This window comes from Thamnophis elegans, chromosome 1, assembly GCF_009769535.1.
Source record: "Thamnophis elegans isolate rThaEle1 chromosome 1, rThaEle1.pri, whole genome shotgun sequence".
Classification (NCBI taxonomy): Eukaryota; Metazoa; Chordata; class Lepidosauria; order Squamata; family Colubridae; genus Thamnophis; species Thamnophis elegans.
This window is the reverse complement of record NC_045541.1, coordinates 68,604,259-68,616,933: the sequence shown is the minus strand read 5'-3', so window position 1 is coordinate 68,616,933 and position 12,675 is coordinate 68,604,259. Positions and strand designations below refer to the sequence as shown.

The 12,675-nt window shown below is 41.2% G+C and overlaps 1 protein-coding gene across 8 annotated transcripts in view; it reads right to left on the bottom strand.

The window, feature by feature from the left end:
* The window catches only part of CTNND1 (catenin delta 1), a 72,176-nt gene that overhangs the window by 23,787 nt on the left and 35,714 nt on the right, over positions 1-12,675 (bottom strand). For all 8 annotated transcript variants that reach the window (XM_032219226.1, XM_032219250.1, XM_032219212.1 and 5 more), the window contains 3 exons: positions 2,860-3,317; positions 2,576-2,759; positions 1,550-1,667 (listed from right to left, as the gene is read on the bottom strand). In XM_032219226.1, coding sequence (XP_032075117.1) covers positions 1,550-1,667; positions 2,576-2,759; positions 2,860-3,317 — 760 coding nt within the window. The remainder of the gene's footprint in view (positions 1-1,549; positions 1,668-2,575; positions 2,760-2,859; positions 3,318-12,675) is intronic.

Here is a 12,675-nt window from a genome sequence, read left to right as displayed (position 1 = left end):
AACAGTGATTTTCCTTGCTTTTAAATTTTTTAAAATAGTTAACTAGGTAGAGTGCCCTCTGAGCAGCAAGCTAAAATTAAAGATTCTTATGAAGAGATACAAAACTGGGTTACTGAAGGTTGTGGGAGTGTTTATACGTTCCCTGCTTAAAAGTACACTGTGAAAGGTACAGATCTAGATAATGAGTCAGAGGTGACGCATACACAGAAAGGGAGAGGCGGCAACTCTTATCAGAAGGGAGAACGTCCTAACAAGAAGAACCAGTCTCATTGGGTCCTTCTGTGCTATTTTCACTGAGGTTTAAGATTAAGGGTGGCATAGTCAGATTCATTAGTCGGAGTTCTTTCAAGAAGTTTAGATTATGTTATTGTTATTTTAATATTTTTAGTGCCACCCTTCAAAGAAGTTTTCCCAGATGGTTTACAACAACCTCCTGAATTCTTAATCACAAGCCCCGAGTTATTGTTCTTTGACTTTAGAACATGAATATTTGAACTGTCACCAACTTGATTGCCTGCTGTATAATAACTAACTGCCACAAATGGAGGATGGTCTTATTAAGCTGCTCATCCCTGGGGAGTCCTAGAAAGTGGCAGGAGGAACAGGTATTATGCCCTGCTTTGCACATAATGGATCTGGGATATAAAATGGGAAGAAAATATATGCATGCAATGGGGAAATGATTGCTCTTTTGTTTCTAAATCACCCATCCAAAGATCTTACTGCTTTTGTTTTTATATCTCTGGTAAAAAGCCTGCCCTATTTAAAATTGAGGATATGGGAAAACTAGATGGCCTAGGCAACAACATTGTACATCCTAAAGAACAGCAGTGAAGCCTCAGAATTGACAGCAGTCTAGCCTCAGAATTGAATAACAGAATTTGAAGGGACCTTGGAGGTGTTATAATCCAACCTCTTACTCAGGCAGGAAACCCTATACCATTTCAGAAATATCTCTTCTTAAAAACTTCCAGTGTTTAAGCATTCACAACTTCTGGAGGCAAGTTGCTTCACTGATTAATTGTTCTAACTGTCAGGAATTTTTTTACTTTACTTTATTTCTCTCTTTTCCATCCATTGCTTCTTGTCCTACCCTCGGGTGCTTTGGAGAATAGCTTGACTCCCTCTTCTTTGTGGCAGCCCCTCAGATATTGGAACACTGCTATCATATCACCCCTTGTCCCTCTGTTCATATACCAATTCCAGTTTCTTTATGTTTTAGTCTCCAGTCCCCTAAACATCTTTGTTGCTCTTCTCTGCACTCTCAACATCTTTTTTACATCGTGGCGACCAAAACTGGATGCAGTATTCCAAATGTGGCCTTACCAAGGCATGAAATGAAAGAGGAAATTTAAATATTCTTCTTCAATCCCCATAAGACGAAACTTCAGATCTCTCTAATGACATATGATTTCTTTCGCTGCTCAGAAAATGGTTAAGCCAAGTAGAACTCATGGAACATGGGGTGAAGGAAAAGCCCAACTGCATATATTCCACTAAAAATGAGCTGTGGGAGGAAATTTTGTGTGCTTTACCCCCTTCTCTTTACCTTGCTGTCTAAATCTTTCTGGCCAATTTCTGCTTGGACAATGCATAAAAGTGCATCCACTAGCCCATCACACTCCCGCAGCTTTCGACGGGCTTCACTCCTCTCCGAGCTGACGTTCCTATAAAACCAAGAAAATATTTTAGAAGGCTGAGGACACCAGCAGTTATGGCTTTTAAAATATGTCAGCTTTAAGCCAATTTAACCCAACTTCTACTCTCAACGTTGTGGCTACGTTCACATAACGCATTACAGCATTATTTGTCCAACCCTGATGTGCTTCATTTCACAAAGCATCCCAAGCATTAAGCTCTGCATTACAAATCACCAGTTTCACACTAGGGGGTAAGCCAAACAAACCCCACTGAAGCTTTATCACAATCTGTGAAATCTATGTGGGAGTTTGGGTGGAGAATTTCAAGGCCCTAGTGTGAACTTCTAAATTCAGCAACAGGAGAATTCTTCAGTCTTCCGCAATCTTTAGCATACCCTCTATCAGACCTTGAGATTTCAGCCAATGCTGCCATCCTCTTCATGACTGAACAAAGTGCAGACACATGCCATCTGTTTCAACACTGAGGTTGCCAATTTTACTTACATTTATTTATTTGTAAATTTTATTGGCTGCCCATCTTTCCACAGGGTATTTCTATTTTTGATAAAAATTTCTACTGAAACTTTTAGCAGCTCCATTTTGCTCATTCTGAAAAGCCCCTCTCTTATTCCCAGTTTTGATTATGTGGACAGCCACCAGGATTTACTGTCCAGAGTTATAAAGCCAACCCAAGCTTACTGCATATCAGGCAAGCCAAGAAGCACAAAGTCACTGAAGATCCTCTTTTGTGGCCAATACTGTATCTCTTTCCCGACTGGACTATTCTAAGAAACAATCCCTGGCACCAAATGGCCTTTTCTCCAAGAGGCAGATCCTCAAGTTCCAGCATAACGGGGTTAAGTTTTTGCAGTTTGGATGCTGCTCTTCAGAGAACTGTCAAGAGTCCTTGTAATAACAGCATAGATCCAGCTCACCTAAGGCAGCCAATGGTGTTGGTGAGCACTGATTCCCACTCTATATGGCGGGGCTTGGAGTCTTCGCTGGGCTCTCGTTCCCATCCAGAGTGTGGGATGATAACCTCATCCGTGAGGGCATGTAAGGCATTATCCACAATGGTCATTTTTATTGAATCATGAGAGGATAGGTTCCAGAGTGTCCCTATGGTGGAAAATATAATGTTATTCAAAAACATATCTGTATGTCAGAAAGGCCCTTACATCTCTAGCCATTCTCTGTGGGCAATGCCAGCAATGGTTACCTGTAATGACTTCAGTGAGGTCCATATCACGTGCCTTTCGGAGCAGGCGCACTAAAGCAAGGACACCATCACAATTCTTGATGGCAACCTTGTTGTCCTGGTCTCTGCCATAGGAGATGTTCTTGAGGGCCCCACATGCCCCATAGTGCACCTCTTTCTTGGGATGATCCAGTAGCCCGACGAGTACAGGAATACCCTTTAGCTTGCGCACATCTGTTTTCACCTTGTCATTTCGGTAGCACAAGTGTTGCAGGTAGGCTGCAGCATTGGACTTGACTGCATCCAAGCGGAACCCCAGCATAGCTATCACCTCGGGGAGCTCAGGCTGGCGCCAATTGGCTGGGCCTCCTTTTCGCAGGCTGTCCAGACTGGCTTGGCTGCCTCTATCAGGTTGTCCCATTGGGGACCAGTAATACTGGTCTCTGCCTAAGTCATCCACAAGCATGTCTTCGTAACTCCTGCAAACAGAAAAGAAAGTAAGCGGCCAGGTAAGCCATCTCTTATCAAGGCCACAGCTACAATGCCCCAGAGAAGAGCTCTGTACTAATCTACTAACTCTCTAATGAGGACACCTTTGCAATCAGAATTAGAAATGACACACTCCCTGGTAAGCCTCAGGCACCATCATCTCATCACTAGAGATGAACAGTATTTGAATCCAAAGATGCTTTCTATCTGATGTGGGGACATATGTATAATATGTATAACGTTGGTATCTCCTTAAAGGACTCCTGCCTCTTCCAGAATGGTCACATGGCCTCAGGAAAATACTAATTGTCATTTAAGAGGTGATAACAGGGCCTAGTGAACTGAAATTCCTATTTTCCGAAGCCTGCAAGCATGCTGTCCAATATGCTACGTAGCATGGGAGGATCTAATGGTTAATGCTATGCAACTATGAGCCCAGAAAACGGTATGGTTCCTTTAGGGAACGCCGTCAGATAGAATAAGGATGATATCCACATCCTCATTGTATCTGAAGATGCTGCATTTTTGCATCCCCAAAAATGCTGCATTTTTGGATCTGAATAACGCACACCTTTAGTGATTACTAATGCCAACCTCATCCACTCTAAAACCAAGAGCATTCCTAAAAGATTATGCTCTGAGAGCTATTTTTCCAGCAGCATCTCTCATGCTTGGGTCATGGCAGTAAAGAAATTCAGCATGATCTTCTCTCCTAATCCTGGCAGGAGTGCAGGCAGGTTTCCTTCAACCTGCCTCATTGCCCAATAAAAAGCAGAGGGAACAGGCCCAAAAGTTGGCTTAGGCTGCACAGGTAGCCAAGCTCTGGGCCTAGGGGAAAAAAATGAAAATGTAATTGAATTAGATGTTGTCAACAGAGTTTTTCTTCTGAGCAGGTGCCGTTCTAACTTGACCACTAGAGGGCAAGTAGATGTCATCTATGCCTAACCACCACAGACCCTTTCTACCTCATCCGGCCTATTCACCATTGCTCCAATTATACCAAAGCCGTTCAACAAAGCCTTCTTGTCAGGCAGGCCTCCGACACTGCAATGCTTTCTTTGTTGTGCAATCAAGTCAGGTAGGTGAAGTTAGATGACATTTCAAGGACACTGGATCTTTACGTGACACAATCCAAGTGTAAATAATAACGTACCAGAACATTTTAGAGGCACGCCAGTAGACTTTACTTAAGCGCTTTAAAAATGATTAAATGACTCTCGCTTAAGGTGTCACACCTAGTAGACTGCATGTCTCACTATTTAATATTGGGGAATAAGACAGGGCAACGACAAGAGAACAGCTGTGCCTTCAGGATAGTAAGACTCAGTGTGTATTTAGTAATTTTCTTCCTTATCACATCAAATTTAGCTTCTCTACTATAATTTATAGAAGGCCTCTGCAGGCTGTAGTATTTAAGGCTTCATTCACCCTGCTTTAGAGAATGATTGCCGAGAAAACAACAAACCCCAGGAAATGCCAGTGAAATAATGCAGAAATTGGGGTCAGGGTGAGGAGGGAAGGGGAGAAATTGCAAAATGATGTCATTTTAAAGGTGCTTCAGGAAAAGGGAAAGTTCATCCTTTCACTGTAAGGATGGAACAATAATGGAATGCCAATACTAACCTACTAACTCTCTAATGAGGACACCTTTGCAATCAGAATTAGAAATGACACACTCCCTGGTAAGCCTCAGGCACCATCATCTCATCACTAGAGATGAACAGTATTTGAATCCAAAGATGCTTTCTATCTGATGTGGGGACATATGTATAATATGTATAACGTTGGTATCTCCTTAAAGGACTCCTGCCTCTTCCAGAATGGTCACATGGCCTCAGGAAAATACTAATTGTCATTTAAGAGGTGATAACAGGGCCTAGTGAACTGAAATTCCTAGATATTTCAGCTTCTTTTTCAGGGAACTCCCCTAAGCAATTTTATGTACACATATCCAAGGCAGCCCTCTCATTCAGGCTACCATTTAAGCCAAGGAGCCAAGATTCCACACGAAGGACAATTCAGCAGGTGATGAAAAAAGTTTAGTGTTTTTAGCGTTGACCAATAAGACTCATTGCAAAAAGGAATGAGATGAGACTTTTTCCCCGTTTCAACTTTTGAACGGTCACAAAACAAATGACTGTAAGTAGAGGACTGGTGTAGATCCACAATTTTAAATTGAGGTTTTTAATTTCTTCAAATACTGTTGGAAACAGAGCTATGCATGTGGAGATCTTGGCCTTTGGAGAAAGAATTATGTCTTTCAACTCAAGTTATATTCTCTCCTTTCTGACTATGAGCATGAAAACTCCGTCCAACCTCCCTCTTGCTCAAACACAGAAGCTGATCAGTGTACATAGCAGCACTTAGTCCCTGGTATCTTATCGCCTTCTGATTACTCTACATTCTTTTAAAATTAGCTAGGAGCTGCTACCATGTAAATAGGTATGAAGGAAGCCAGGCTGACATCATATTAGAACAAAAGACTGCCAACTTGATTCTGACTTTTAACAGAATGGACATTTATCTGTCCTGAACAGAAGAATTGTCTAACCTTTTACTCAAGTGACAAAAGGCCATATCAGGACTATGTCATTCCATGTTTTGGTTCCGCAGCAGAGTCCAGCAATTCCTCAGCTTACCACCTGTTATACCTGCCATTTAGGCCCGCACAGGGGCAGCACCAAGGAAATATAGCTAAAGCTGCCTTCACTCACCATCTGCCTCAAGTTCAGAGTTCATAAACATTGGATTGGGCTGGGAGGTGGAGTGCCTTTTTTTTTTTTAACAGGTTGCTCTTTGACATTTTTTGAGCTAAGGAGGAGAGCTGTGTGTTATGCCAGTTGTCTAGAAGAGGACTGGGAAGTCCCTGATCAAACAAAGCAACCTATTTAGCCAGTAGCAGCTGCAGCACGAAACTGAATAAAATATCTGCCAATATTTTCACTCTCAGGTTTTGGATAATGAAACCTGCAGTCTTGAAACAGTGAAATCCCTACCTCCCACCTAGGATTGCAAGTGATTCATGCCTTCTAGTTAGTTTTCCCATTATTAAGACTTTTTATAAGACACTCTTGCTCTTCTTTCAGCATTAACTACTTTACTAAAATAACAGTGACTAGAACTAGATCTCCCCTTTTCTGTTTTAAGGTGGATATATTTCATTAGAAATATTAAAGTGAATATATTTCATTAGAAATATTAGTTCATTAGTTTTAATAATACACTTTTAATTTTAATGTAATTTTAATTTTCCTTAGTTTAAGTTTAAAAACTATGAGCTATTACATAAGTGGCCTTTTATTATTTTGATTTCTTAAGGAATAACCAAAAAACTTTTTAATACTATTTAAGTTATAACATTGAAAAGAACATCATTTTAAAATTATAAAATGATAAAGATGAAGGTTCTCCTTTCACATATGTGCTAGTTGTTCTTGACTCTAGGGGGCAGTGCTCATCTCTGTTTCAAAGCCGAAGAGCCGTCGCTCTTCCACACCAGTGGAAGTGACAGGGAGGAAGATTCCGATCCGATGGTAAGTAAGCCGATCAAACATTTTGTGATACTGGTAGTGGTGGAAGCGGCCAGGCTACAACAATGTGCAGCCCTGATCAATTCATACGTCCGAAGACGTTTACATGGTCATGTGGCCAGCATAACTAAATGGTGAAGGCGCACGGAGCACTGTTACCTTCCCACCAAAGTGGTCCCTATTTTTCTACTTACATTTTTACCTGCTTTCGAACTGCTAGGTTGGCAGAAACTGGGACAAGTAATGAGAGCTCACTCTGTTACGTGGTGCTAGGGATTCAAACTTTCTGATCAACAAGCTCAGTGTCTTAGCCACTGAGCCACCACATCCCTAATGAAATGATAGCCCACCACAAATGTGTGATAAGCTACAATACATAACTGCCTACACCAAAACCGTACCTCTTAAAAACACAGAAGTACTGTAAATACCAAAGCCATCTACACCAATGGCTTATTACATAGCACATTTTCTTCAGCAATTTTCAGAAAAGTTGCAGTTTCTTTGGTAAGACATCCCATGATATTTAGGAAAAATATAAGAGGATTCCAGATGGGTGATGTCATGTGAACTTTTTTTTGAAAAACCTGAGTAAGCCAAGGCAATTCAACAATAAATTGTCTGGAATCAGTTTGCCTCTTGATCTTTGGTTGAAAAATATCCAAGATAAAGTACTTTGTCATAAGATAAGCTAAAGAAAATAAATAACTTTGTTCTACCTCGCTAATTTTTCTTGACAGCACAAGGAACTGCCTTATACTAAGTCAAACCATTGTCCTGGCTAGTTTAGTATAGCTGGCTCTGATTTGTAAACGCTCTGTGAGGGGTTCTGAAATATTGCTTCGGAATGTTAACTTTCAGTTATGTTCCTGAAATGTTCTCTATCAACATCTGTGACAACAAAGGATTTTCAAGAAAGAATTACTTGCTTTAAGGCTCATAACCGTAGAAGAGCTTTGTACCTGTATGTGGTTTATTTGCGGCAACAGCAGAATCTAAGAGCTGTCACTCACAGCTGGACTAAAGAGAGAGCATTCTCTGAAATCTTCCCCCAGACAAGTCAGCATGAAAAGTGGTCCCTGAAGGAAGGGAATTTAAAGACCTCTGAACCAGACTGCAAGTTTTCCAGGTGCCTTGAGAGACAGACAATGACGGTTAACAATTATTTTCCATCTTTCAAACTTGTCCATACAAGATACCCACATAGTTCTGGGTTATTTTTGAAGCCCTGCACCCACCCACACAAATACAGAGTCCTTTGCTTCTCCCTAATCTCTTGATCACCGAGTGTAAGCATATAGTATTCTGCTCCCTGCAACAAATGCAAGCTGAGGGGAGGGGGGTTGTTTTTAAGCCTAGTATAAAGCAAACCACTTGGACCTGGCAGCTGTTCTGGGAAATTGTTTCAAGGCAATCTTGCCCTCTTCGAGATGTGAACAATGTGGAAGCAAGAGGAAATTAATCCTCTCCCGTGACTTATTGTCCATGCCCATTATCTCCCAAATGCTTTGTGTATTCTTAAGAATTTTGGCAGAATTCTCCAAAAGCGGATCTCCAACATTCATGAAAAATTAAAAATAGAGGATACTATGCATGAGAGAAATTCTTAACAGCTCTCTTGTGTAAACTACCAAATCACTATCCTTTTACAGTTTCTTGCTCATAACAAATGAGCTAAGATAATATCAGACCAGTTACGTTCCATAAAGTCAGGAGGAGGAAAAAAAATGCATACAAGCTCACACACAGACATACAAAGCTCCAGTCTGGATAATAAGGGGAAAGCCAGAGAGAAAGAGCCAGCTGCAAGAAATACTCAGATTCCAAAGATCCCTGTGATCTTTATCAGTCTGTACCCAGCACACTGGTTTCACAATGGTTGGCTAGAAGTCAAAATCCACCTATGTAGATTCCATTGGAGCAATTTTTATACCAAGGTCACAGGTAACCAATGACATTTTTCTATTATAATAAAGACTTGCAGGTTGTTTAATCATTGACTCTGGTCAAACCAAAGGAACAGCATCATTAGTATCAGTTCAATAGAGAGTTCATTCCTACCCAGAGTTTTGAAGCATTTTTAATCTGTTGAATTATATCCCGCCTTTTCCAACAAATGAGTACTCAAGGCAGATAGCCATAAAATGCAACGTGCAAAGCATAAAAAGCAGATGGCAAAAGAAATCCTCCAAAGAGTAAGTCTAAAAAACAGCAAGTTCAAGTGCCTATAAGGAAATGAGACAGAACTGAACCCTAGTCTAAGCAACACATATTTCTGCTTGTTTATAAAAAGGTCATCAGAAAAGAAGCCAAAGGAAGACCTTCTTCTATTAAGCACTATCAAAGATGTCAGGGGAAAGGAAAAAGGAAAGCTTCAAATTGAAAGCTTCTTTCAATAAAATCTAAGCTAATTTGCATGGGAGAGCAGTCATTTAGACATTGGCTCCCATACAACTTTATAGGTCATAACCGGCTATTAAAATTATTGTGATGGAATCACATGCTTCCTACAATGTTCCGGAGTTTAGTTGGAGAATTCTCAGCCAACAGAAGATCTGAGCACTCTTTAGCGAAAGACTCAAGCAAAGCAGCTTACAGTTGTCCAATCAAGATGCAACTGAAGATTTTGGGTTATAATACTCACACAACATCTCCAGGAAAAGGTACAGATTGTGCACTAGCTGAAGTGCAAAAACACTTCTCCTGCCCACACAATTAAACAGATATCCATAGCAAAGTCTGAACTAGGATATATTTAAACTGCAAGTTGGGTTTCAAAGGGAACGCAATGCCACCCAAGACAGATTAATAAGCCCTGGCCCTTTTTCTACTAAACACAAGCAAAGATTTAATTTGCCAGTTGTTATTTTATCCTTCTTCTTTTTTAATTTGGTCAACTTAAGGCAGCAAACATACCTCTGTCTCCTATTTTCCACAAAACTACAATAGGGTCTCATCCAACTTATTGTTACCTACAACTTTTCTAAATTTAGATGGAAATGGAGAGGCACTTGAAAGTCAATGTAATTGGCCAGTGAACTCCAAGCCACCTCTCACAGTAATTGCCTGTCACACACTCTGTGCCAGTAGCTAAGATGTCTAATAATATCCATCTCCACAGCACCATCTCAAAGAATCTCCTCCCCAAATCCATTCAAGCAAGCATGTCAATATTTAAAACTATAGAGAAGTCCAACAGAGTTACTCATGATTCAATTTGGATATGAGATGTGTCGATATACATTCACCTAACTCAGGGGTGTCAAACTGGTGTTGTCATGGTGTCATCATGTGACATATCGGGACTTTTTTCAGTTCACTAAACTGGACGTGGGCGTAGCCAGCGTGTGACACAACTGGCCCGCGGGCCACCAGTTTGAAAGCCCTGATCTAGATCATGCTCGTACCATGGCACAAGGGAAAGGAGATGCCAATTCAAATGAAGTGAAGCAATGGTTAGGATTATCTTGACATCATCCTATAAAACAAGAAGTTTGCCTCTCACAGGTCTAAAATGGAGCCAAACCTTTGTTAGACAAGGATCTTATGCCAATTACATCCATTCAAATGTTGGGGAGGGCACCAAAGATCAAGTATTTTCAAGGTATCAAGGCCACCATGAATCACAAAAGAAATAATTACGGATGAGTGTTCTCAGCATGCGGCTGAGGTTGGACTAGTTATTTAAAAGGTAACTCACAACAGAAAATCAAAACATGATTTTCAGGCTTTAAAACACATGGAAATGACAGGCCCCCAGAGGTCATTTCAGCTGTCAACCAATGGAAATGGCTCCTCTTATTTTGTCAGTATCAAGAAAGCATATGATGATAATAGCAATAATCCTTCTCCCGGACTTTGTCAGAAACCAGCTGCTGCAAGGTCTCTAGGAGTTGGTTATTTTGGGATCTTATCTACTCAATTGAATACAGAGAGATTCCAGATTACTTGCAGAGTTCTTTGCTGAGTGCAGCTAGTGCGATTCTCCTTGCCAAGATAGTGATTGGGAAATTCAGGACAGTCTTTGCTACTGTAATTGCTTCACAGCTGCATATGTTCTTTGGCAACAGCTTTAATGACTGATGCCAACCTTCAGTTATAGAAAGGAAGTGCATGAAGTTTCCCTGCAGAAAATCAGGACTAAAACTGTGGTGTGGTTTGGGATATCTATGATTAGGAATAACCACCTAAGTGTATCAAGAAAGTCAGTTGAGGAAAACTCCAAATTCAGACCAGGGTTATAAGAATGAGAGGAAAGGAGGGTTCCACCACAAATGCGTGCACAACAAAAGCGCGCCTGACTAAACCGCGGTGTCTAAAGCGCGGTGTCAAAACCGTGCAACGAATGAGTGACTAATTAGCCCTAAAGCGCGCCGACAGAAGCGCGCTGTAATGTAACCCTAAACCTAACCCTAAACCTAACTGTAAATCTTACCTTAAATTAAATCGCGCTTCTGTCGGCGCGCTGTTGTCAGTGCGCTTTTGACATCGCGGTTTTAGCGCTGCGGTGTTGTCGGCGCGCTTATGACGTTCGCGCTTTTGACGGGTCACGGAAAGGAGAGGATAACCTTTTTCATCCTTCTCCGATTTCCCAATTTGTACCCTGACTTTCCAGAGCTGTTCATTGCCATTTTAAGCCAAAAGGCTATTGGGCCACAAGGGCTCATCCCAGTGGTGGGATTCGAAAATTTTTACTACCAGTTCTGTGGTTATGGCTTGGTGGGCGTGGCAGGGGAAGGTTACTGCAAAATCCCCATTCCCTCCTGATCAGCCGGGACTCGGGAGGCAGAGAATAGATGGGGGCAGGGGCCAGTCAGAGCTGGTATTTACAGGTTCTCCAGAACTGGTCAGAACCTACTGAATACTACCCATGGCTCATCCTCTCCTCACTTTGAGCACACAGGAAGAAAAACTCTCAATAACGGAGGAAAATTTAAACTCTCAGAGATTTCTCTGTTTTGCTGCTGCTTTCTCCCCAGCTCTGAAAAAAAATAGATTTAAGATTTTCTTTGCTACCTTGGGGGAAGTCCTTTTGCTTACTGGGTCTCTGAACATCTACTCCATTGGTACTACCATTACAGACTGTGGACACTTATTACATACATTGGACAATCTCATGTGATCCTAACCACCAATCTTCCCTCTTGCATCTGGTTTTGCTATAAAAATATTCTAACACTGTTAACCAATAATTTGGATGGGTTTGCAGGTTTTCAATCTCTTTGCTTTTTAAAATCTGATTCTGTTATTGGCTCAAGAATCTTTCTCAACTTGATATTCTCCAGATGCCTTAGGTTACCATAATCTAAGCCAGCAAACTCAGATTAGAGGGAAATTACTCCAATGCTTTACTGGTTTTTAAATATTACATTAGGCAATTATAGGAATGGAGACTAATGGATAAATGGCAAGCAAACAACAAGGCAATTTCATCTACTTCAGACTTCAACTTAGGCAACTAAGGTATATGCATACCTTAGGACGTGAAATGCTTCCATTCAAAGGGCAGCAAGTCAAGCAGAGATATTATAGAAGACAGTGCATGCCTTAAAAGGTAAAGGTTCCCCACGCACATATATGCTAGTCGTTCCAGACTCTAGGGGGGGTGCTCATCTCCATTTCAAAGCCGAAGAGCTATCACTGTCCGAAGACGTCTCCGTGATCATGTGACCAGCTTGACTAAATGTGGAAGACGCACAGAATGCTGTTACCTTCCCACCAAAGGTGGTTCCTATTTTTCTACTTGCATTTTACATGCTTTCAAACTGCTAGGTTGGCAGAAGCTGGGACAAGTAACAGGAGCTCACCCTGTTACGTG